The sequence below is a fragment of the Otolemur garnettii genome, unplaced genomic scaffold (genome assembly GCF_000181295.1).
Source record: "Otolemur garnettii isolate 467f Iridium unplaced genomic scaffold, OtoGar3 scaffold00044, whole genome shotgun sequence".
NCBI lineage: Eukaryota > Metazoa > Chordata > Mammalia > Primates > Galagidae > Otolemur > Otolemur garnettii.
In genome coordinates, this window is record NW_003852439.1 from 1,929,488 (window position 1) to 1,955,240 (window position 25,753).

General features: G+C 46.9%; 1 protein-coding gene across 1 annotated transcript in view; it reads left to right on the plus strand.

Moving 5' to 3' along the window:
• Positions 1-5,634: 5,634 nt before the first annotated feature.
• Positions 5,635-25,753, plus strand: part of GPR139 (G protein-coupled receptor 139) — a 37,542-nt gene continuing 17,423 nt past the window's right edge. The window contains exon 1 of the mRNA XM_003790703.1: positions 5,635-6,047. Within this exon, the coding sequence (XP_003790751.1) occupies positions 5,924-6,047 (124 nt within the window). The 5' untranslated portion in view covers positions 5,635-5,923. The remainder of the gene's footprint in view (positions 6,048-25,753) is intronic.

The following is a 25,753-nucleotide window of genomic DNA, read 5'->3' on the forward strand; positions in this document are numbered from 1 at the left end:
GATAACCCCTGAGCAGTAACACAATGTGGCAAGAGAAGTTACAGAGGAAGGAGTGTCTACTTCAGGAGGGAGAGCAGGACATGCAGGTCAGGATGAGGCCATGTCTAAGAGAAGGCTTGAACAGTGTGGAGAAACCAGGGCACGAGCTCCATTCTCATGAGAGGTCAGAGGAGAGAGTAGCTCAGCCAAGTGGCCCGAAGCTGGTCCAAGCCCTGTTTCACCGCCCCTTCCATCCAGAACTATCTCAGTCATAATCACTGTGCGTCTCCCTACCAATCTGTCTGTCTCTCTATTTGTCTGTCTGCTGACTCTCTTCACCTCTCTCTTTCTACATAGCTGACTCTTTTTCTCTCCCTCCCTCTATTTATCTCTCTCTCCCCCCCCCCCACTCCCCACCTTCGTACACTCATTCTCCTAACTTCTGGAGCAGCCCACGCACTCATCAATATACCCTAGTCCAAGCCACTCTCATTTCTCACATGACCAACTTGACAGCCTGGCAACTTGTCTTCCCACTTCCATCATGCTGCCTTTCCATCAATTCTCCACCTCTCTGACACAGCAAGTGTTTGAAAATGCACCAACCTGGATGAAACTGGAGGCCATTATCCTAAGTGAAATAACTTAGGAGCCGAAAATCAACTACTGCATGTTGTCACTTGTAAGGGAACTAAACTAGGGGTATGCATGGCCATACAGAGTGGACTAATAGACCATGGAGTGTTCTAGAAAGGGGGAGGTTTGAAAGGAGTGAGGAATAAAAAATTGCACCACCCCGGTGTAATGCATACTATTCATGTGATGGGTAGGTACACTAAAAGCCCAGACTTCACCACGACACCGTATATCCAGGTAGCAAAATTGCACTTGTACTCTCTAAACCTATAAAAATAAAAAATAACGAAAAAATAGAAAAAACACAATCTAATAATCACAGCACTCCCTGCTTCAAACCAGAGATAAAGAGCAAACTTCCCTACAGCTCCCCTGCCTGCTCTCTAACTGCATGGAGCTCCCTTGTGCCACCACACACACACTCCCACATCTTCTAAGCGTTTTGCTCGTCAACTCCACACCCCTTCACCTAAGTAATGCTTGCTTATTCTGCATATCTCACCTTAAACATCACTTCCTCTGAGAAGTCTTCCCTGACCGCCAGACCACATAAGATTTCCCTGATACATATTCTCTCACTCTTTTAACCTTTTCTTTATGTTTATTCAAGTTTGTGTGTATTCACACATTTGTGTATACATTGATTCTTGTTTATCTCTTGCACTTGACTTTAAGATCCAAGAAAGCAGAGACTTTTTCAACTATTTAAAACAACCGTGTGCCCATAACCCAGTGCAGTAACTAGCATATACACCTCCACTTTGTCACAGGCCCCACCATTCCCTATTGTGTCTCCAACTCTGAGTAAAGTTTTCATGATAATTCATGCTGTTTATGTTGCTGCTTTTCCTAAAGAATTATTCCTTCAGACTACTGCCTCTATCAAAGCATGGAAAAATAGAATCTAGACCAGGTGTTTTCAGGAAAATGGGAGACAGTATATTTCTTTTTGCTTTGTTTTTTTTTGAGACAGAGTCTCACTTTGTCACCCCAGGTAGAGTGCAGTGGCATCATAGCTCACAGCAACCTCAGTTTCTTGGGCTCAAAAGATCCTCTTGCCTCAGCCTCCCAAGTAGCTGGGACTACAGGTACCTGCCTCAACACCTGGCTATTTTTAGAGACAGAATCTCACTTTTGCTCAGGGTGGTCTCAAACTCCTGAGCTCAGGCAATCCATCTGCCTTGGCCTGCCTGAGTGCTGGGACTACAGGCCTGAGCCACCATGCCCAGGTAGACATATTTCTTTCTGGAAGTGAAGAATATATAGTATTTCTGTCTAACTTACGTTCACTACCTGTGCAGGCTTATAGCCACTTGAGTTTGCATCTCCTTCCCTAATGTTGTGCATGTATTCATTTTCATTATATTTATTATTTCCCTTAAGATTTATTTCTGGACACCTATGAGGCACTACTCTTGGCCCTGGGGATGCAGTAGAGGACAAGACAGATGAAGATGCTGCCTTTGTGTCACATGGAACCCACATTACGGTATATGTCAGTTTCTCTCATATGCCTCTCTTCCACCAGACTGAGTTCCAATGAACTCAGCACAGGCCCTGTAGTCAGACTGCCTTGAACACAGCTGGACAGTCTTGAGCAAATTACCAAATTTCTCAGAGCCTTGGTTTTCTGACCTGTGAAATGGGGCTAATAATTTTACCTTCCTTCAGTGTCACTGTAAGATGCAATGAGTAATATCTGGTTTATTTGTTTCTAAATACACTCTCAATAAATTTTGGTCTTAACTATTCACCTCTGTCCCCTAAGCAGGACTAGCTTCATGAGCATGTGACTCGTGTAGTCATAGAGGGCCCTTCACTTAGAAGTGTTCCATTCTTGGTTCAATGCTCACCTGTTGCCATCTGGAAATTCTTAATAATTTTTGAACAAGAGACCCCTCATTTTCATTTTGTGCTGTGCCCTGAAAATTATGTGGCTGGTCCTGGGCAGCACATGTTAAGCATCCAGTACAAGTCTATTGAAAGAATGAATAAATGAATGAATGTAGCCAACCGTAGTTGCTGGCTTGAGCATGCCCTTATCATACAGAGCCAACCAAGTGGATTAGGCCTTTGAGCAAAATTAAATAGACTTTTATTGTTAACTCATCCTGCCTCTTCCCTGAGACCAACAACACCCAAAATCTTAAAGATTTTCTTATCCAAATTATCCATTTCCTAGGAAACTTGGACCTTAACAAATTGCTACAGTTCCTGATAGAGCCAGCAGAGGACCCAGTCCCGTGCCCCACTCTCCACAGTGGCAGTCTACGGAGTTTCCACCACTTTCCTCCCATTCTCCCTGCTCAACATTCTTGAAAGAAAGGCAGACCTGTTTTCCTTCATCCCCATTTTATAGATGGAGAAGTAAAGGCTCAGGCACAATAAGGCTCATCTGAGGCTGTGACCCCTGACCCCAACAGCATCCTATGGTCTGACTCTCTGGCCTGCAAGGACAGAAATAAACTCACCTCCCTGGGCTCTGCATATCCTAGGTTAGTGCTGGCTGGGTCCCTCCATTCTCTCACTATTTACTGAGAGTGTGAAACACGCAGGCACCATGTGAAGCTGGGGGTGCAGCCAGGAACAAAACAGACAAGGTGTCCCGCCTTCTAAGAGGGGAGATGGGCAAGAAGCAAAATAAATAAATACAATGCATATGATCTGCTGAGGGTGCTAGATAGTACTGTGGAGAAAAATCAGAGGAGGAGCAAAGGAGGTGAATATGGCAGCATGCAGAAGGGAGTAGAGATTTCAGGGTTTTTTGTTTTTTGGAGACAAGAGTCTCACTTTGTCGCCCTCAGTAGAGTGCTGTGGCTTCATAACTCTCAGCAACCTCAGACTCCTAGGGCTTAAGAGATTCTCTTGTCTCAGCCTCCCAAGCAGCTGGGACTACAGGCGCCCGCCACAATGCCCAGCTATTTTTTTTAAGAGACAAGAGGCTATTTTTTTAGAGACAAGGTCTCGTTCTTGCTCAAGCTGGTCTCCAACTTGTGAGCTCAGGCAATCCCCCCACCCCCCACCCCCGACTCCGCGTTGGCCTCCCATAGTACTAGGACTACTGAGTCACCACGCCCAGCCTTGAGATTTCAGTTTTAAATTGGATTGTCAGGGAAAACCTCAATGAGGAGAGAACACAGGAGCAAAGACCTGAAGAATGCGAAGCAGGCCAAGCAGCTCTCTGGAGGAAAAGCATTCCCAACAGAGGGAACCACCCATGCAAAAGCCCTGAGGCCTGATCAATGGTTCAGTGTACAGACTGGGAGGGCTTTGCCAAATCGGACACCTCCCCCACCTCTAGACACATTTCTCATTTCTCAACTCAGTCCAGCCACCTGCAGGCAAATTCAGTCTATAGCGTTTTGAACAATTCTTTATTGAGCCTCTACAAGGGCCACACCCCTCTTTTATTTATCAACAAAGTGTTTTTGTTTCATTTTTGTTTGTGGTAGTCACATTTAAACAATGAAAGAGGTCACAGTAAAATGTCAACATCTAACAGGGCTTGAAATCTCAGCCCCAGCCTCACTGAGCCCAGGTGATTCTGTAATACTCTGCCCCTTTGGGGGGACACTTGCCTCCCTGCTTATCACAGACCCAGGCAGGTCCAGCAGATCCTCCCCTGGGAAGTCCGCCTGGCCCAGTGTGCTTCGAAGTTTTCAACCCTGCCGTGGGGGGCAGTTTAGCCCTTTCCCCCAATCCCTGCCTGGGAGAGCCCCTAACAAAAACCAGGACTGGACATGTGCCCTTTGCTGGACCTGAGAGGCAGGCAGGGGTCCTCTCCACATTAGGAGGCCTGGAAAAGGCTGGGGAAAGCCAGTTCCTTCTCTCCAGGAATGGCTGTTATAAGGAGGCCTTTGGAGAAGGGGAGCCACGTGTCAGATTTCTCTGAGTGTAGCATGTGCTCCTGAGTTCGGAGCTACTCCAGCGTGTGCCTGGCAATGCCTTGCCTCAGTCTTCCTGCAGAATCTTTAACTGTCTTGAACCCCAGACTGAATGCTCTCCCATCACAGTTCCGCGGTGGCCCCAAAAAGAGCTGCACTGTGAGCCTACATACTGCCAGGAGAAAGGGCCACCCATCCTACCCGTTATCCACCATCCACCGCATGGCTTGGGTCCCACCTGCCTTACCATTCCTACCCTTTGCATAACTTCAAAGACTCTAGGCCATTCCGAGGGACTCTGTGTGTGTGTGTGTGTGTGTGTGTGTGTGTGTGTTGGATTGCCCAGTTAGCGGCCCTTGAGCATGGTAATGAGGACGTCTGTGTGTTCTCGCTGTCTAGGTGTGGGATGGGGGGATCCCTGAGCCCCAGTAAGTGTGTGAGTGCCCCCGCGTGACTGGGCGTTGTGCGTCTTTGTGTGAGTGTGGGTGTGTCCACGTGGCTGCAACCTCTTCATTCCTGACTGAAAGATGGCATGTGGCCGGCTTATCAAACGCACTCCAGTAGGGGGGACAGTCACCTCTGGCCGCCCCCAGAGTCAACATTTAGGTACAGGGACACAGGTACCCCACTTTCTGGAGCTGGCACGCTCAGCTCCCCCAGTCTGGAAACACCCACAGCCTTTAGCATCCTCGCTGCTCCAACAGCCTCCCCTAACCTCCCCTGCTCCCACCCCCCGACCCCCACCTCTCAGGCCCCTCTCAGCCTCTATCTGAACACTGACTCTCAGCGCTGGTGAGGGGACAGAGGTGGCCGCGAGGAGAGTGGAGAAAGGCGAGCCGAGGACACCCGGCACGAGAGGGTCCCACCCACACCACGCCCCTCGGCGGGGCTGCAGGCTGGCACCGCCGGTTCCGCACCCGCCCTTCTCTGGGGGTTCCCAAGTCTCACTCCATCGTCCTCCTGAAAGTGAAGCCCAGAGAGGCAGCTAGGACCCCTCCTTCCCTCGCGCCCCTCAACACGCGCGCGCGCGCATACACTCACACACACACACACACACACACACACACACACACACACACAGCTGCTGATTGGCTGCGGGAGCGCCAGCCCAGCCCCCGGCTCCGAGGCGGGAGCCGAGCGGGTCCGAGGTGGGAGGCGCAAACCGGCTCCGGGAGCCCCTCCCGAGTCCCTGAGTCCCCGCATCCCCGCACCCTGCTCCCCGAGCCTGGCGGGAGGTCTGAGCCTGGACTCTCCGCGGGCAGGTGCAGAGCTAGCAGAGGGGACCACGGCCAAGGGTGGAAGCAAGTCCTGCAGGCAGAGAGGCGCTGCTGCTCCAGCTGTCGCCGCCGCCGCCACCGAGCCGGCGTCCAGAGCCGGGCTGGCAGGCCGGGCGCGAAGCCGCGAGGGGAACGAGGGGCGCGCTCATGGAGCACACGCACGCCCACCTCGTCGCCAACAGCTCGTTGTCCTGGTCCCCCGGTTCGGCCTGCGGCTTGGGCTTCGTGCCGGTGGTCTACTACAGCCTCTTGCTGTGCCTCGGTTTACCAGGTGAGGGATGAGGGGGATGAGGGAGGGCAGCCGGGGCCCCTAAGGGCTGAGCGACCCTACCCACAGCCCACAGCCCCATCCTCCTTTACCGCTGGTTCCCTGCAACCCCTTTGAAAAAGTTTATGCTGTAAGGACAACTGCAGAGATTGGGGGGGAAAGGAAGTTGCCGTGGCTTGGCAGGGCTCTGTGTGTGTGTGTTTCATGAGTGATGGGCATGGTGTAAGTGTGAGTTGGTGAGAGTGTAGATTCGAATGTGCATTTGTGTGTGTGTGTGTGTGTGTCCAGAGGGGTCAGCTTCTATGAGGGGGTCCATGGAGGGCTGCGTGTGACTTGACTGCACGTTCTGGACAGGTTTCCTGGAGGCTTCCCTTCCCCTGTCCCTGGCACATCCACCCATCTCAGGGCTCCTCTGCCTGTCCCTGCCTGGCATGGCATGAAGGCAGAGACCCTCACGCTTGGCACTGTCTTGCTGGGAGGTGCTGGGATGGGACAAGGATGTGCCCTTGCTGCCCAACCTGACTGAGAAAGGGGTCTCCCTGCTGGCTGAAAAAAAGCAAAGGCTGACTCTAGGATTGTATCCTGGCCAGGGCAAGGGTGCAGAGACACACAGGGCTGCCTAGCTGCCACCTCAGGGGGGGTCACAGTCTCCTTGAGGACATGCTTGACCCCTGGCTTTGCCTCCAGATCCACCCACCCTGCTGCAGATGTCTGGCTGGTCCCACATCTTAATGTCCTCTCCAAAGTGTGGCTGGGACTTGTGCTGAATTCCTGAAGAGAGCTAAGCTGGGTGGGGTTGGGGGGATGCTTGCCTGGGCTCTGCGTGTGTATATGTGAGAGAGAGAAAGAAAGAGAGGTTTTTTCCTAGGACTCCAGTTTTGCATCCCCTTTCTTCCAGACAGGCTCTGTGGCACATAGATTCCAAAAGATCACTTGCATGCAGAGAGAAGAGAGACAGAAATGAGCAGAAAGAAAAAAACCTGATGTATAGCCTTGCATCCTAGCATCATCCACCTAGTTAGTCATCGTCTAGCCTAAGAACCTCAGCATCCTGGGATCCTGGGAACTTGGGAGCTCAATTGCTCAGAGCCTTGCCGAGATTTTCTTTCTAAAACATTCAACTTGGCAGCCAGGGTCCCTGATGAGATCGTTTAAACAAATCCCCACTACCACCACCATTTGGCAGGCATGAGAAAGCACAAGTTTACTGATGTGTGATCTTCTTCCCCTTCCCCCCCACTGGCCAGTGATGAGGCTTTTATTCCTAACTAATCGTTCTGGCTGCCCTCGGAGAAAAGCTCAGCTCAGCCTCCGATTTGTCCTGCTGGGGTGGTAGCACGTGTCCTGTAATTACCTTGGGCTGAGATTGATTTCAATCCAGGTTCTACCTCCCCCTTCAGCCCTCCTTAGCCTCTCCCCAGAGCAGTCTTTTGGGAAATGAGTTTTTGAAAAGGTTGGTTATTGCTAATGCTTGCTGAACCGGAAAAGCGATAGGCCCTCTCTCCCCCTCCCTCTGTCCTCCCATCAGAATGTTCCGGGCCCCCTCCTACCCTTCCACCTCCTCTACTGATAGAGATGCCCACTCACTCACCCTCTTAGGCTATTCTAATGAAAACCCTTTAAGGGACAGAGACATAAGATAGGGGGAAGGCTGATCTTCCAAGAAGCCAAAGCAGGGACATGGGATGGGAAGCATGAGAAACCACAGACTTTCGAAGATCTCAAGGTGGAGGTCAAGGTCTTAGACCTTCCCAGCCCAAATCCTGTGCCAGCTGTGGTCTTCCTGACCCACAGCATTGGCAACTACTATATATGAGGCACTGCGCTTGGCAAGGGCTCAGCCCTGAGTTTGGAACTTAAAAAAGTGATATTAAGATTAGAGCTTGGCAGATAATGATATGTTCACATGCTCAGCTGATAGTTGTGACCTCCTACAGTGTGCCAGGTATTAAAGATTCAAAGACTCCTAAGGTGCAGTCCCTGAGTCCAAGGAGCTCACAAATGGAAGTTTATGATTCTAGAGGCAGCGAATGGATGCAGAAGGGCCAAGCAACCTAGAGAAGAATGACAAGGGAGACCAGGCTTGTCCAAAAGGCAGGAGCTGATGGCCGTTTACATACCATTCTCCCAAGGTCGGTTCAAAGGTGAAATCCCTAAGTCATCCTATAGGAGCCATAAGAGGAGGCAAGTATGTCCTGGCAACTGAGTGTTAATCCAGCTTTGCTGGGCCTATTTGTCTTAGTGCCTCAGTTTCCTCATCTTGCAAAATGGGTATTGGGAGAGTAGTTACCCCCTAGGATGGGGGTGAGCAGGAATGATGTTACTCAAGATGATGGCACAAGTTAAACACTCAGCTTGGTGACTGACACTCATGGATTGATGCTGTCCCGCTGCTTTTGTGGCTGCCATGAAGCTGATTGAGTTGTAAGGGGGAGGGTGTTGCGGCTCAGCCCCCACCCCAGTGAGCCAGAGGAAGGCCTGAGGGGTGCACAGAGGAAAGCACTTAGCTCAGCATGTGACTCTTCTCGCAAAGCTCACCACAGTAGTCCCCACTCCATCACTACCCCCCCACTCCCAGCCACCAGCAATTAGCAAACCCTCATTACCCTCCCACTGACAGGGAGGCACAGCTAGGCCGTGTGTGAAGTAACAGACCGAAGGCCTTGCTAATACTGTTGAAAACTGAGATTTTAATGGAATCACTGTTCCTGGCAGTGGACTCACCCCAAGTTTTCCAAATCCTTCCAGAAGTGGCTGGAGATGTGGATGGGAACTAAGGGATGGATGAGGAATGTTTGGCAATGGGGGAGTTAGTAACCGGGGGGTGGAGGTGGGGGGGAATAGTGGTTGTCTCTGACTGCCTTCGGTTTCTGGGGGAGGAGAAGAGCATGGGAAAAGATACGCAGTCCAATCTCATCTTTTTAGCAATTGCCTCAGTCTAATTTAACTGGTCAGGTGTGGGATCCAAGAAATTCTAATGTGAAATATTCATAGAGCTCTGCCACGTAAGAATTCTTCACCTTGATTTTCCCTATCTGTAAAACTGGGGTAAGGGTAGTACCTATTTCCCCACACAGCAGTGTAGAAATAATAAGATAATCTATGCAAAAATGGCCTACTACCGTGTCTGGCCCAAGGAAAGCACTTATTACTCAGTGTCTTCTCCACACCAGATCTTTGTCACCTATATTATTGCGCTTAGTCATTCTCATAACGCTGTGACCTACACAAATCTCTGAACTCATTTTGCAGAAGCGAGAAGTGAGATTCAGAGAAGTAGCGTACCTCGTCTACACTCACACAGTCGAGCCGACGTGCAGACACACCTGCCCCATTCAGGGCATCACATCACCTTCAGTACTGCCAGGAAGTTGTTTTAACTAACCTTGGTCCTTCATGTTGTGTGCTCAGGGGCGAAAATTGGGGCCCCAGCTGTTCCTAAAACGCCATCTCTTTTCCTCTCTCCTCCTCCTTTTTAAGTAAACAAAATGTTTCTCACTGTTTGAGACCCATGAAATAAATTAGCACAGCCAAAAAGGAAAGGTTGGTGACACAGATTAGGCTGGTGGGGACATGATAGTGCAAAAGAAAAGGCATTGTAGGATAAAAAGACAAGCTTGAACCCCCGAGGGAGACAGGGAGGAGAGGGGTGGGTGAACCCACCTGATAAGAAAGGAACAGCATGAAATTAAAATGAGACTTGAGAGGGTTTTTTTTTACCTTCTAAAAGGTGGCACGGATGTTAAGAAAGACAAGGTGAGGAAGGAGATGATAGCTTGCAACTGCACGCCACCCAGCAGAAGGCAGCGTTTCTACAACTGCCAAGTCAGGATGATAATATCGCCCTCTGAGAGTTAGCAGGAGATGAAGGGAGATGATGAGTTTGAGCCTGGCAGATAGCAAGTAAGCCTGACACACGGTAGTTACCGCTGTTGTTAACTAGGGTAGGAAAGCGGTAGCCTGTAGGCTGCACTGAGCCTTGCAGATGTGTTTTCATTAGCCTGAAACCATCTCTAATTGGAGAAAATGTAGTAAACAGGTTAAGAATACAAACTGTGGCCTGTAATCCCAGCATTCTGGAAGGCTGAGGCAGGTGGATTGCCTGAGCTCACTGGTTCAAGACCAACCTGAGCTTGAGCTAGACCTCGTCTCTAAAAATAGCCATGTGTTGTGGTGTGGGTGCCTGTAGTCCCAGATACTGGGGACTGAAGCAAGAGAACCTCTTGAGCCCAGGAGTTTGAAGTTGCTATGAGCTATGACACCAGGGAACTTTATTGAAGATGACAAAGTCAGGCTCCGTCTCAAAAGCAAAAACACAAAACAACAACAACAAAAAAAAAAAACAAACTCTGGAGCTAGATCTCTGGGATTTGAATACTGGTTTTGCTACTTGTGACCTTAAACAAGTGACTTGAACCACTCTGTGCCTCAGTTTCCCCATCAGTAAAGTGGGGGTGATGATAATTATGGTCCATACTTCATAGGGTTGCTGTGAAGATTAAGCAAGTTAAACACTGAATATAATGCCTGGCACACAGTAATCGCCCAATAAGTTATATTTTCATCATTTAGAGATTAGGAGAAATTCCCAGCTCATTTTTTAACACCAGCTGTCCTCTACTATCAAAACCAGACAAGACAGACAAGAAAACAAAACTATACTCCAATATTCCTCATGAATGTAGACAAAAAAAAAATCCTCAATGATACATTAGCAGATCTAATCCAGCAATAAATGAGACAGGTAACACAGCAAGGCCAACTTGCATTTATCCCAGGAATGCAAAACTGGTTCAACATTCGAAAATCATTCCATATAATTCATCATATTAACAAACTAAAAAAGAAAACTCATATGATCCATCTCCATAGATACAGATGCATTTGCCAAAATTTAACATACATTCATGACCAAAAAAAAAAATCATCAAACTTCAAACAGAAAGAGAACTTCTTTAACCTGATAAAGAATTCTCTATAAATAACCTACAGCTTACATCACATTTGATGATGAGAGACTGAATGCTTTTCCCCCAAGATCTGGAACAAGAATGACTGTTCTCACCACTCGTATTCTGTATCATACTAGCCAGTGCAATATGGCAAGAAAAAGAAGTAAAAGGTATACCGAAAGGAAGAAATGAAATTGTTTCCATACACAAATGATATAATAGACTTCATAGAAAATCTCAGACTCGACCAAAAAAACCATCTGACAAACTAATAAGTTGTTCAGCATCTTCTCAGGATTAATGGTTAACATGCAAAACTTATTATAGATTTATATATTGGGAAAAACTCACTTAAATAGATTTCCAAGTTCTCTTGAAAAACCAGAAGAACTGGACATTAAGCTTATATTCCTAGAAGACACCAATTTTCAGGAGCTAAAGAATAGATGCCATTCATATGTCTCAAAAGCCTAAAAAATATAAAGAGCCATGTATTGAAAAGTCTCCTTTCCATCACTTTCCTCTATTTACCAATTCTCAAATCTGCCACCACCACCGTATAGGCAACCACAGCAATTCGAGTCTTAGAATGGCACTTCTAGGGTACCTTCTTCCAGGGTACCTTAGCCCATGCACAGCAAACATGAATTAAGGATTTCAGCTCCCTCTTTTTATATCTCCCCAAAATGAGCACATTATACACACTGGCCTACACTTTCTCTTTTTTTTAACATATAAATCACCCATAAATATATATGTGAAGCTTTATTATTCTTCTGTGAAATAGCACACTATTCCATTGTGTATTTGCACATATGCCACATGTTATTTAATGGCTGTCTAATCCTAAAGGGACCCTACAGGGAGCACCTAATTCTCCTCTGTCCCTACGGCCCATCCTTGGGCACATTTCACCAGAGGTGTCTGGTTACAGCAGTAGCACAAGGAGCACTACATCAGGAGTCCTGGATCCCAGGCTTGTTCCGACAATAACTCCCAGGGTACCTGGCATGAGTCAATTTTAATGGGTCTGTCCATGGCCCAGGAGAGCTGGACTCCGTCTGTGCAGCTCTAGTTGCAGGCATGGCCCACAAAAGGACATGAGCACAGACCAATGACGTACCTATGGTGGAGGCTGCCTGGGCTGGGGTTGGGCTGAAGTCCAGACCAGCATCGTTGTAGTCTTTACCCCTGGACATCTTCTGTAATGATCATGTCAGTTCTGCTTGGAGAGGCTGAGGGCAAAACATACTGCATTGCAGCTGGACATGTATTGGAATCCTGTAGCTTACCTGTGTTTACTGTGTGATCTCGGTTATAATACTTCATCTCTCTGAGCCCCAGTTTTCTCATTTACAAGAAAGTGGGCAGCCAAGTTCAGCAGCTAAACAAGTAGTTGCTCATATCAAACCGACTAGGTTTTAATCGTACCTCCCCTATTGGCTAGACTGTGACCTCGGGCAAATTTCTAACCCTCCTTAGCCATGAGATGAGATAATAACAGCACGTCTCTCGTGGGGTTGGAAAAGTGCTTCGCCCCATTCTTGGTGCGTGTCTGCTCTGCTCTCACATAGAGTAAGAGTTCAATAAATGTCACTAACCTCTGTGCCCTGCGTTGTGGCTGTAGCAATAAGAAGTAAAAGATGCTAGGACTTCTCACAGTCCCTCACACACTGTAGGAGCTCAGAAAGTAGCAGCTTGCCTTGTTTTATTGTCTATCACGTCCACATGTTCAAGCCTTGGAAATACCCTGTAAGCCACACTTCACTCCATGCCGAGGTCTTTTCTGAGAATGCACAATTCCGGTCAGAGTGGAAATGAAACCCCGTGCTCTGGCAAAGTAGGAGAGAGTGATCCAATGGATTGAGGAGTCAATTCCATCCTAAGTCTAAGGAATTTATCCACCTAAAAGAGTTGCCTGTGATTCAGTCAAACTCCCAGAAATAATAACAGTCCAGAACATGAAACGGCCTTCAGCTAACACTGGCCAGCAGATGTCAAGTACCTCCAGCAAGGCTGTGCTGGGTGCTGCAGCCAGGGCCATGCGTAGAAAGGGTCCTGCCACTGAGCTCCTGGCTGGATCTGAAACACGTGGGTAAATACCTGCCAGCCCTGCCAAGGGCACTGTAAAATCTCAGTGGCCAGGTGTCTTGAATCTAAATACCAGCAAAAGGCACTCAGATAACATGAATGAACGAAGTGGTCCAGTTTTAAGAAATGCTTCACTTATCCAAAGAATCATGCTTCCCTACTGTTTTTCTGAAAGTCTGTAGTTCCCTTGGTTTCTCTCTCATTTTTCCTGAGTGATAGAGACATATATACAAACACACAGACACACACAAACCCTACACATTCCTCTTACTAATTGCTAACACTATGTAGCACTTACTATTCGCTTGTCAAAGCACTTCACATGTGCTAATTCACTTAATCCTTAAGTGAACAATTCTTGGAGGCATGTATATATACTATGCCCATTTTTCAAATGAGAATTTTGAGACAGTTACCAAAAGTCACACAGCTAGGAAATGACAGAACAATATGTGGTTCTGCTCCCAGGCTTGCTGATAAGAAAATAGCAGCACGCAGTCCTGGATGACAGATGACCACTCAGGTGAGGGTGACTCCAACAGGGAGGACAAGGACTGAGGGAGCTACCAAGGGCCCCTGACACTCAGCTTTCCAGCCAATGGTTCAATGTTGCCAATTCTTTCAAAAAAAATCTAGAAGTCCAGATTTTTTTTATATGACACATCCAATGTTTCGGTATTGGCAACTAATTAAAATTTAAAATGTTGCATAAGTCAGCTCTTTGAAAGCCAAACCAAACAGGTCTGCGGGCCTGAGACGGTACACCCGGCTGCTGATTCAAAACTCGGGGCTGGAGAAAGCTGCTACATGCACTGACAACACCAAGAGGGTCACAGCAGGTAGAGAATAAAAACAAGGATCTAGAGGGAGAGGTAAGAGAAAATAGGAATGGAAACCCGGAGAAATACACGGCTAAACGTGAAAACCATGCCAACTCAGGAAACTGGGGATTTGGCATACGGCGGAAGAAAAAGCTCCAAGAAATACCACAAATTGCATGTTAACAATGTCTTGGAACACAGATTCACCTTTTTTGGGAACAGGAAGAATCTTGACAACATGGTGGGTTAGGATGTGGGCTCTGTGGTCCCCAAACCTAGATTTAAATTCCAGCCTCATGGCTTCCTATTGATGAGGCTCTGGCAAGTTGCTTTGCCCCTCTGGGAGCCTCAGTGTTCCTGTGTATAGAATGGGTACAGCCATGCCTGTTTCATGGGGTTTATGGTGAGGATGGAAAGAGGTCAGGGCTGCCCGGCATGCACAGTGCCTCGTACCCCACAGCTGCTGCGTCTTTGATGAGTGCAAACATCCACGTTTTAGAAAGTGAGGACTCTGAGACCTTTCTGAAAGTTCCAGAGTTAGAAACGGCAGAGTCTTAACCAGAACTTAGTTTTCCCAACCCTTACTTAGGTCACTTTTCACGAAATCACACCACTAGTGGCCTGTTAAGAGGAAACAAAGGTATAGGAATAAAGGAGAAATGGACGGAGAAATTGTAGAGCTCAGAGTGATCGGCTGGATTTTTTGGGGGGGGGGTTTGTTTTGTTGGTATATAGGATTATTTTACATGGTACAAGTCTGCAGCATTAAATCCCTTTTCAGTTTTCTTAATCCTTCTGAATCCATCAAAGGGAAAGTCTCAGCTTGGTGCTAGAGTATCTGTAACACCTTTTAAATATGGACTAAAACTCGCTTTCTACCAGACGCAGAATGGGCTTTGGGGGCAGACCTTGGCAAGCTACAGTATCTAGCTAGAATGTAATGTAACCCTTGTATTGTCAGTGTGTTTATGTTTAAGGCTACCTTCTGTTTACAATGGGGAGGCTGGTTTAGGATCTGGGATTGCTGGATATTTGTGCTGTCCAGTATAGTACACACTAGTCGCATGTGGCTTTGAGCATTTGACATTTGGTGAGTGCCACAAAGGAACTCAATTTTTAATTTCGTTTTATTTCAATTGATATGCAATGAAAATATGACACCCAATTCAGTTATTAGAAAATAACTGTGTGCTTGGTACAACTTGGGTATGTGGATCTACTCCTTCAACAGCCATTCATAGAGCTCAGGGACCTCCACTGAAAATTCAGCATCCGTGGAGAGATGAGCTAAAGATGAAATACGTGCCAGAATTTGAATAGTTAGCATGGAAAAAAGTTAAATATCTCCTTACTAATTTACATTGGTCACATTGTGGGTACATGCAGTTAAATAAAAAAAAATTGTTCAAATTAATTTCTCCTGTTTCTTTTTACTTTTTGTAGTGTGACTGCTAGGAAAATTTAATTAAATACGTGGCTCACATTACATTTATATTGGACAGCACTATTATATGAAGTATAAATTTAAGAGAAAAAAAAGCAAATCACTTTCAAACAAAATGCTAAATAGATAACAGTGCAAGTAATACAAGCATGAGACAAAAATTGTAAAGTTAGTAGATATCTTAGTCTGTCTGGGCTGCTGTAACAAAGAGCTATAGACTGGGTGGTTTATAAACAACAGAAATTTATTTCTCACAATTCTGCAGACTGGCAGTCCCAGGTTAGAGCACCAGTGGAGTCAGGTTCTAGTGAGGGCCCAGTTCAAGGTTGCAGATGGCCAAGTTCTTGAGGTACCATCCTTATACAGGGGGCAGGGCAAGGAAGGGCAAGAGAGCTCTCTGAGCTCCCTTTTATAAGGGCACTAATCCCGCTTATGAAGGCTCCATCCTCATGACCTCTCAAAAGCTCCACCCTCTAATATTACTACCTTGGGTGTTAGGACTTCAACATATGAATTCAGGGGAACACAGACACTCAACCCATGGCTGAGTTGGCCAGTCACTAATATCTGGGGATGCTGATCTAATGCAATGCCTTTAATGGAAAAACTGAGGCTGAGAGGGCCAGGAAGCGCCCCAAGGACACATAGCTAACTAAAGTCAGAGCTAGGCCTTGACCCCAAGACTTCCAGGTCCCAAATCCAGTGTGTTTGGCCTCTGACCTCCACCTCCCCCAAGGAAAATGCAAAGAGGGTAGAGTCTGGGTGTGAGGAGGGGGTGGCTACCTGGGATCCCACAAAAATTCAAAGAGACGGAGCTTCTATATGGACGACCCAGGATCTTTGTTTTTCTATAAAGTGGAAGCAGAATGGCTTTGGCTTCTCTTAAATGAAAGCTATGAGCCACTAAGCTATATTAAGAGGAAGCTAGGACTTTTACCCCCAAATGTGTGTTTATGTTTTGCCCCATGGCAAGGATGGATGCAAAGAGAATTCAGAGAATACAATCAGATGACTTAAATCTGCATCCCTTGATTCGTTCATGCATCTGCCCATCCATCTACCTACCTGTCAATCCATGTCCCCACCTTTACAGGTACCAGGCACTGTGCTAGGCACATTGCAAGCCACAAAAGTACTTGTTGCTTACCTTTGTGGAATTCTCACACACACACACACAAGACCAACATGACCAGAAACCCAAATATATATAAACATTTGACTACAAAGTGGTTAGGAAGGAGAACTGTTTGTGCTGTGAGAGAGCTTGTAATTGGGAGACTTGACCCAGACACAGAGGCCAAGGAAAGCTTCCTAAGAAGGAGCCGTAGAAATCAGAAGGATGGAGGAAGGGAACGATGGAGGGAAGAGAGCAGAAGGGGCAGCCTGCGCCGTGACGCTGAGGCAGGAGGGCCTGGTGCACACATATGGGGCAGAATGAAGGCCAGAGAGTCTGGAGTGACCAAAGTGGGGGGAGGCAGGGGTAGGAGGCCAGGTGTGAGGTGCAGGCAGAGGGCAGCAGGAAGGAAGCCTGCACTCTGTCAAAGCAGGTAAAGTGACCACAAGAGGGGACAACACATCCTGCAGGCGACCAGCTGTGTATCTACCAGCGACTCCTTTTCTTCCCCCCCCTTGTTTGCCAGAATGTTTGGCAGTTGACAGAGCTGGGAGAATTGCTTTTCTGCCACAGACATTTCTTATCATTTTCAGCTAAGTGCAAGGCAAGCTATCAGCCGCATCATTTCAACTGAGGGACTCTACCCAGACACGCGCACACGCGCACACGCGCACACAGGTGCAGACACACACAGACACACCTGCAGACACATGCACACACCCACATTCACACACACCCCCCGAGCCAAAGGTGGAGGACAGTTGGTGGTTCCATCCTCGCTACAGCCCTTTGCTTTTAGCATTCCTCACCACAACAGTTCAGCTCCACAAAGCTGCTGACAAGAACCATCATCTGCCTCTTGAAAGAAAAGCAGCAGTTTCCCTGGAACGTAGCAGAAAGGCGCAGTGATTGGAGAGAGAGTTCAAGAGGGGCAGTGCCATGAGGAGGGCGAGGGTGGGCACCCCTTAGAGGAAGCACGGGGCCCACACTCTGCCCCTCACAGAATACGCCCTGCTTTGTGACCCCCCTCCAGAGCCAGGACCCTTCCAGAACACCCCTCCTTCCCGGCAGAGGGCATCGTGGAGGTAACGCTGGTTTAAGAATTAGGGGCCCTGAGTTCCAGTCTAGCACTGCAATTTTGCTTGCAGGAAGGAAGGTGTTAAGCAGGTGATTTCCCTTTCTCTGAGCCTCAGTTTCTCCATCTGGGAATAGGGATGATCGTATTAAGTCTATCCACATAGCACATCTGTATGGTGCCCCTTTCTTATGCCGGGTGCTCTTCTAGGCAGTGGGAAAAAAAGCAAAGAATACAAAGAGGTCCTGGCACAGGTTTACACTCTGCCGGGGCATACAAGAAAGCCATCTGAGAACCGCGTGCTACAGAGATCACACACGGTGAGGTGACAGGGAGCTACATTGGGAAGGAGGTCAGGAAAGGGCACTGCAAAGAGGGGATTTTTTTTTTAGTCTCACTCTGTCACCCTTGGGAGAGTGCTGTGGCATCATTGCTCACAACAACCTCAAACTCTTGGGCTTAAGCAATCCTCTTGCCTCAGCCCCCCAGGTAGCTGGGACTGTATGCACCCACCATAATGCCTGGCTAGTTTTAGCAATGAGGTCTCGCTCTGGCTCAGGGGTGATCTTTAACTCATGAACTCAGGCAATCTACTTGCCTTGGGCTCCCAGAGTGCGAGGATTACAGGTGTGAGCCACTGCGCCTGGCCTCAAAGAGGGGATGTTTGAGCTGAGTCCTGAGAAGGAGCCAGGCAGGGAAGTGCAGGGGGACATACATCCCGGGCAGAGGGAACACCCAGGGGAAAAGCCCAAAGGTGGGAATGAGTCAGTAGGAAAGACCAGTGTGGCTGCAGCACAGTGAACAGGCAGGAGAAGAGGGGAACGAGGTGGGCACAGGCTGGGCTGTGCAAGTCATGGTAGGGGATTGAGATTTCACTCCGAGAGCTGCAAGAAGACCTGGGAGCCTTGGAAGAATTGACATGATCTAATCAGAGTTTTTCAAAGGTCTCTCTGGATGCAATGATAAAAGTAGATGGATGGGAGTGAGAGGGTGCAGCAAGACAGGGAGGTGGCAGTGCCACAGGAAGACCCTCACGGGCACTGGGTGGAGAGGGTGCAGCAGCAGGCTGCGAGAGTGTGGGTCAGGGATCCATCCTACCCCCATCCCAGCCACCACCACCTCCAGTCTCCACATCAAGCACAGACGACCCAGGGAAGTGAGCATGCCAAGGATGTCCTCAGACACCAAGGACACCCGTGCTCGGCTCTCGGAGGCTGTAGGGGAGCTCCCGCCGCCCAGTGGAGAGAGATCATCTCCGTCGTGGCAGTGGGCAAGTCCTGGTAATGACCCTGCTGTCAGTTGTAAGAATCCCAGACAGAGAGAAAACAAGTGCAGGGCTCGACAGCCGTCTGACAGAGGCGAACGAGAAAGGAGAGGTCACCTTCAGCACTGCCATTTAACAAATGAACAGTATTGAGTCCTGACCAGTGTGATGGAGGGACATTGTCACCATTATTGCATTCAGTCCTGATGACACACAGTGCGTCAAGAGGAAGGGAGCAACGCCCCCAAGACTAATGGAGATTCCAAGGACATCTTAAAAATGGGCAGAGATAGCCCACGGAAGAGAGAAGAAAAGGCTGGCTTATTGCTTCTGGATCTTCTCAAAATAGACCTTCTAGCCAGAGAGGGATGGCTCTGGGAAATCAGAAGACTTTTTCAATCACTCTTAGTGCTTAATCCTTCCATCAAAATGTTGGTCAGATGTATGCTGGTTAACAACCTTCTCAACCACCCTTAATTTTTTCCTGAAGAGGTCTCACCTAGGGGTCATGGCCAGCCCACAGCCAGCCAGAAACAGACCTTTCCAAATGTGGGAATAACCTATTTAAGGTTTCCTTTAAAAGCAGCACCTTCCCTTAAGTAATGTTCACAGACTCATAAAAACTCATATTTCTTAAACTCTTAAAAAATGTCAAGGGCTGGCAAACCTGGGCCTTCCTTGACTTACCAAGAGTCTACAGCCAAGTACGCATACCCTCCCTTAGAAGGGGCTTGTGCTGTCCTCTTTGTGGCAGTCTCTATCTCTCCCTATTGTGGGGGTTCTCAACCTGTGGGTCGCGATCCCTTTGTCACAGTGAAAATACATCCTGCATGTCAGATATTTACATTACAATTCATAACAGTAGCAAAATTACAGGTATGAAGTAGCAACGAAAGTAGTTTTATGGTTGGGGGTCACCACAACATGAGGAACTGTATTAAAGGGTCACAGCATTAGGAGGCCTTAGGAAGGTTGAGAACCCCTGTTGCCTCCCCCAACACAAAGATTTTTCTTATACTTCACTGACTTCTCTCACTTTTGTTCCATGCCTTGCCTCCGTCTGAGTTTGTTGCTTTAATGCTTTTGTCAAATTTGACTATGTATAACACACGCACACACATCCTACATCTAGTGATCATCACACTCTTACACTTTTGGCCTTATCTCCTCTCCAATCTCTCTAGCTGCCTTTCCTGTAAGAAAGGAAGTGTTTAAGATGTGGATTTGAGTTCCTACTGGACTTTCTAGCTATGTAGAGTTAAGTTCCGTGAACTTCTATATCTGTATCTGTAGAATGAGGATGATTTCCATCTTACTGGGGGGAATACGTAAGGTAATGTACACAAAGTGCTGAGCACATGGTAGGTGTTTAACCAATAGAAGAGTTTCTTTTTTTAAGACTGTCAAGGATGTTCTATCAGATCCCTACCTGAGCTCCTTAAGCTGCATTATTTGGGACCAGATTCCAAATAACAAGGCCCCACCTTGTGCCAAGAATTACAGGAGATAACAAGGAAGTGAAAGTCAAAGATGAGCATGAAACAGTCCTTGCTCTTAACTCACACTCCAGTTAGGTAGAAAGGCAAATCAATAATCATAATAAAATGGGGCAAGTTCTAAAATGCAAAGAGGGTGAGGAATTTAAATTCCTGGGGAATTCCAGGAAGACTTATCTCTGTGCCCAAGAACATTGAAAAGATGTTGAGTTAGATGGATTAACCCTTGGCAGTAGGCATGGCGTCTAAGTCATCTGTTAATTCCAGTGTCTCCAGTGGGCCTTGGTACATGGTAAGGGGCTTGGTAAGTATTGGATGGATGGATGGATGGATGGATGGATGGATGGATGGATTGGTAGATAGGTGGGTAAATGGATGGAAGGATGGATGGATGGAATGGATGGATGGATGGATGGATGGATGGATGGATGGATAGATGGATGGATGGATTGGTAGATGGGTGGTTAAATGGATGGATGGATGGATGGATTGATGGGTGGATGGATGGATAATAGATGAATGCCCTCTTAATCCCATCAATGTAATCTTCAAACTAGCTTTGAAGAATACTAAATACACCTTGATCATAACTATCTTCATCAGTTGGGCACTGTAGCTCATGCCTATAATCCTAGCACTCTTGGAGGCCGAGGCAGGTAGATAGCCTGAGCTCAGGAGTTTGAGACCAGCCTAAGCAAAAGTGAGACTTGGTCTCTACTAAAAATAGAAAAACTTGCTGGCCCTTATGGTGGGCACTTGTAGTCCCAGCTACTCAGGAGGCTAAGGCAAGCAGATCTATTTAGCCCAAGAGTTTGAGGTTTCAGTGATGCCGTGGCACTCTACCCAGGGTGACAGAGTGAGACTCTATCTCAAAAAAAAAAAAAAAAACGATCTTATCGTCACCATGACCATTTATTGCAACTTACTCTGAGCCAGCCAGACACTAGGCTAAACATTTGCTGCATACAACCTCCTTTAATCTTTACAACAGTGCCTGTGAGGCTGGTTCTTTTATCATGTTCATTTGGCAGATGGAGAAACTGAGGCTCTGAGAAGCAAAATGGCTTGTCCAAGGTAATTCAGCAAGTGAGCAGCAGAGCTGAGATGTGACAAGCTTCTTCACTGCTGCTTGTATTCTGTGCTGGGCCTACTCCAGACATTGGTATTCAGGGCGCAGGACAAGATAAATGCTGTATCCTCAGACCTCGGTCTTGGTTCATCCTCGCAGCCTGGTCTTTGCAGCTGTTTGGAGGAACCACCCCTTCCTTCCTGACTGAAGACTCTCCTAGCTGTGTCCCCATTGCCCTTGCCCCAAGCAGATGTTTTAATTACTTGAAATAATTTTTTAGCAAGGACAGAGAAGTGAATTCCCTCTCCACCCTATACCTAAACTACAAATTAAAAAGCTGAGTTGCCTCCTCCTTAAAGTAGCACATTGTGATGCCCCTGAAAATCCCTCTCCTCTTCCAGATCCCTCCAAGGTTTCCTATATCACCCATAAGTGGGCTCGACTTCAGTCAGGGGCTGAGAATTCTAAATCCAGTCCACATAGTGAATGTTTATTGACCACCTATCATGTGCCAGGCTCTGTTCCTAGCACATTAAGAGAGTCGTCAATAATAATCATCCATGATAATACAGTGCTGGCCAATATGCAAAGTGAATTAAAATTACAAACAACTCAGCCATTAAGCTCAGAGGAGTTAAGTAGCTTTCTCTAGGAGGCAGGACTGAAACCCATTCCTGCACCTCCATCCCAAGGCTCATCACCCTCCTCTGTATGGAAAGCTGTCAGTCAAAGGCATGAATAACCTCCAAAATGGAAACCCTCCCCCTGAATCCTGCAGGGGGTTTCCAATGGTTCATTCATTTGTGAATTGCGTGCTAGCTACTGCAGTGCCATAAAGACAGGGAAGTCTGGGTTCCTACTTTCTGGGAGGGCACAGTCTAGTTGGAAAGATGAAGAAAGAAATCACCATACTGTAAAGATTGAGGCGTGGTGTACAGGAAGGATAGTGGGTGTACCATGGAGCAAAGAGGTCGGCACCAACCCTGGTCCTAGGTTGGGGAGTGCATTATTGAGAAGGATAGGCTTTTTGCCCCTACTGCCTGGAACTCACCTTCCACCCTTCTGAGACGTGATATGCAACACGTGTCGTGCCCACACGTCCATTTCTTCATCATACACGTATGGTGAGCCTCCCCTTTGTGTCAGAACCATTGCTAAGAACCGGAGAAGAGAAGACTAAACTTCTTTGCCCTTGTTTTCAAGGCATGCACTGTCCGGTGTGCGAAACAAGTAAACTGCAAAATTATTAGGTTGTATGATATGAAATTGTCAGTATTTGGCCACCTTTTACCTTTTAAAATATTGGATTTTAAAACATTGGATGTGGTTCAACCTATTACCATATAGAGTAATAATTTGTTGTTTGGGAGAAAATTCAGGATGATGTCATAGCCCCAAACCAGTGGCCAAACCCTACATCTGTGTCCAGGCCTCTCTGCCACACGTACCCCCATGCAGCAGAGATGGCCAGAACTTGGATAGTAAGATTGCTCTCTCTTGAGTAAGAAATTAAATTAACAGTCATTTACCATAATTATAACTAACATTAATTAAGAACCTGCTACTTACAGGGCACTGTTTTAAGCACTTTGCCTAAATAGACTAATTTAATCCTTCTAACCCTGTGAAGTAAGTACTATTATTGGCCCATTGTATAGATGAGGAAACTGAGGCTCATGGCAAGTTGTTGAGTGGCTCAGAGACAGGCTTAGGCTTCAAACCCAGAAACCAAGTGCTTCCATCTGCCAGACTGAGCAAGAGGTAGAGATTTGTGCTGGGGGCAGGACGTTCTTTGTTTCCAGATCAACAAGAAGGTATTTCCATGAAAGCCTTAATTTTCCTTTCCAGAAATGGAGATGTAGGGTTGAGACACCCACAGTTGGGTAATGGAATTGATTATCCACATTGGAGATAGAGCTATAGCATCACACACCAAGTAGAAAACTTTATCTCTGAAAGGAGGATGACATTGACATTGATAATGAAGGTGGCATCTAATTTCCCCATCAGGCAAATGGAGGTTGAGCCTTATTTTTTAACCCTGGAAAGAGCCAGAAACTGACCAAACAGTTTTGTGTGAGACTTTGAGACCAGGTAGAGTTGCTTGGGGACCCAAGAGATAAAATGCAGGCCAGAGTTGAGAAGAAGGCCATTCTCCCCCCTCTGCTCAGATGTAGCTCACCTTAGAGGTGAGCAATACGGATGTTGCAAATGGAAATCTTCTTCCCGTTCCATTTTCTAGACAGCCGTTGCTGATACATATGGGCTTCAGCCCTCGTGAAGATTTTCTTTCTGGTTCTAATAACCTCTCAGTCAATGTTCTAGGGTTTTCTAAACATATGATCATACTATCTGGAAAAAAATAATAACCATTGTCCCTTCTCTAATAGTACACTTCTTATCTTAGCTTCCTACCTATGGCTTTGGTTTGGATTCTTTTTTATTAGCATTCGTATTTAGTATTCATTACATTAGTTTTACCAACAGTACTTTGTGAGAAGGAGGAAAACAGATTGAGTGTTTTGAGCACAGACAGAATGGCTTTGGGAACAGAGGAACCTAAGCAGAGCTGAGAAATTGTGCCGTAACTTGGGTACCAAATGATGACATCGGAGACAGGTACTGCATTAAACAAACATTTTTCATGTGCCTACCATGTGTCAGAGACTGTACTAGGGACTAAGAATGTGGCCCTAAACAGGACAGATGCAAACCTGTCCTCCCGAAGCTTCCAGTGTCAGGACGACCAAGGAAAGAGACGAGACAATGCATCTAAGAGGTATTTTGATGAAGCATTCGCTAGATGTGGTTTTACAGGCAGGCAACAAAATGCTAAGCCAGTCTCAGAACCTGGCTGTGTAATTGATAATGATCAGGAAATTGGCAGAATTTTTATTAGCTTCTGAAATCTATTACAATCTATTCATCAGGAAAAAAAAGGAGATGAGAGCAATGAAATTAGAATTCTTCATTTATGAATGCTTTTGACAATGTGAATTCAAGAGGAATTAGCAGATATTTTAATTTTCTGCTGTCTCGCTCCTGATAAATCAGGCTACCTCTGAACCATCTTGTGATAATTAACATTTGCCGAACGTTTTTCCAGTGTGCAAAACTGCTTCACATACATTATCTCTTTCGGTCCCCACAACAACCTTGGGAGTTTGCAAAGCAATTTCACTGAGGTTATCGCACTGGTTTTCTGGAATTCTCATCCCACATTTCCCTGCGGTCCACGCGCCAGCCAAGCCTGTCATTTTACAGTTTTGCAAATACAGCATGCTTTCACACTTTCTTGGTTTTGCACTTGTGGCTCCCTCTGCCAAGAAAGATTACCCCTTCCTTGCTCAACCAGTGAATGTCTTATTCATTCACAGAAACCCCAGGTAGGTAGGGAAGGGCCTTTGTTTCCTGGGTCAGCCAGAAAGGTCTGGGTGCCATGGAGTAGGGGAGTCCCAGTGACGGTGCCCACGTTGTGGGTAGACTAGCAGGCTGGTGGGTGCAAGTTCTGTCCTATAGCTGATTGACTGTCAGTGGAAACAGTGGTCCCCAAACCTTCTCCCCTCTTAACTCTATGGACCTGAGAATCCAGAAAGCCAATTTGACTATCTTTTCCTATAACCCCAAGAGCCTGGCAAACGTGGTTTCAATGATGACTTTATCCCAAGAGCCTGGTAAACCAGTTCATTCACTTCTTATTTGCCAACAGACAGTATTCTTGAACAAGATGTTAAATTGGTATGGGTCAGGGTGAGAGGGATCCACAGGGTTACAAAAAGTCTGGCAACTGACAGTTGGACAGATGGGTCTTCAAATTCTGGCCCATCACCTCACCAGCTGTGTAACCTTGGACAAATCTCTAAACCTAATCTTAAATCCCCTCCTCCAGAGAAAATGTCTAATAACACCTGCCTTTGAAGAGAAGGGAGCAGCAATGACTATTAAGTGTAAAACACTTATCACCGCTTTTAGCTTATAATAAGAGATTGCTAAATGGAAGCCATTATTTTTATTCTTAAGACCACTTCCCTCCTGGCAGAAAAAGGCAGAGCACCATTCGTCATCATCATCATCCCCATCACTGTAGCTACTGCCATTATTTATATTTTCTCTTATTTCTAAAGCTGGGAGACGGGGAGAACCACCTGGTGTTCCTACTGAGGCTTCCCCTGCCCCGTGTTGGAAATGCTATTTCTGCTTCAAGGGAAAAGGAAAGCAGGTTGTTTTGTAGGAGGCAGGATTCCAGCAAAGGCTGAGGCTGTCTGTCTGTCATCACCAGGGGCTGGACAGGTTGGTTCATGAAGGACAGAAAGAGTCACCTGTACAGAATGCATGAGCCAGTATTAGAAAAAGCAAGAACCGGGCTCGGCGCCTATAGCTCAA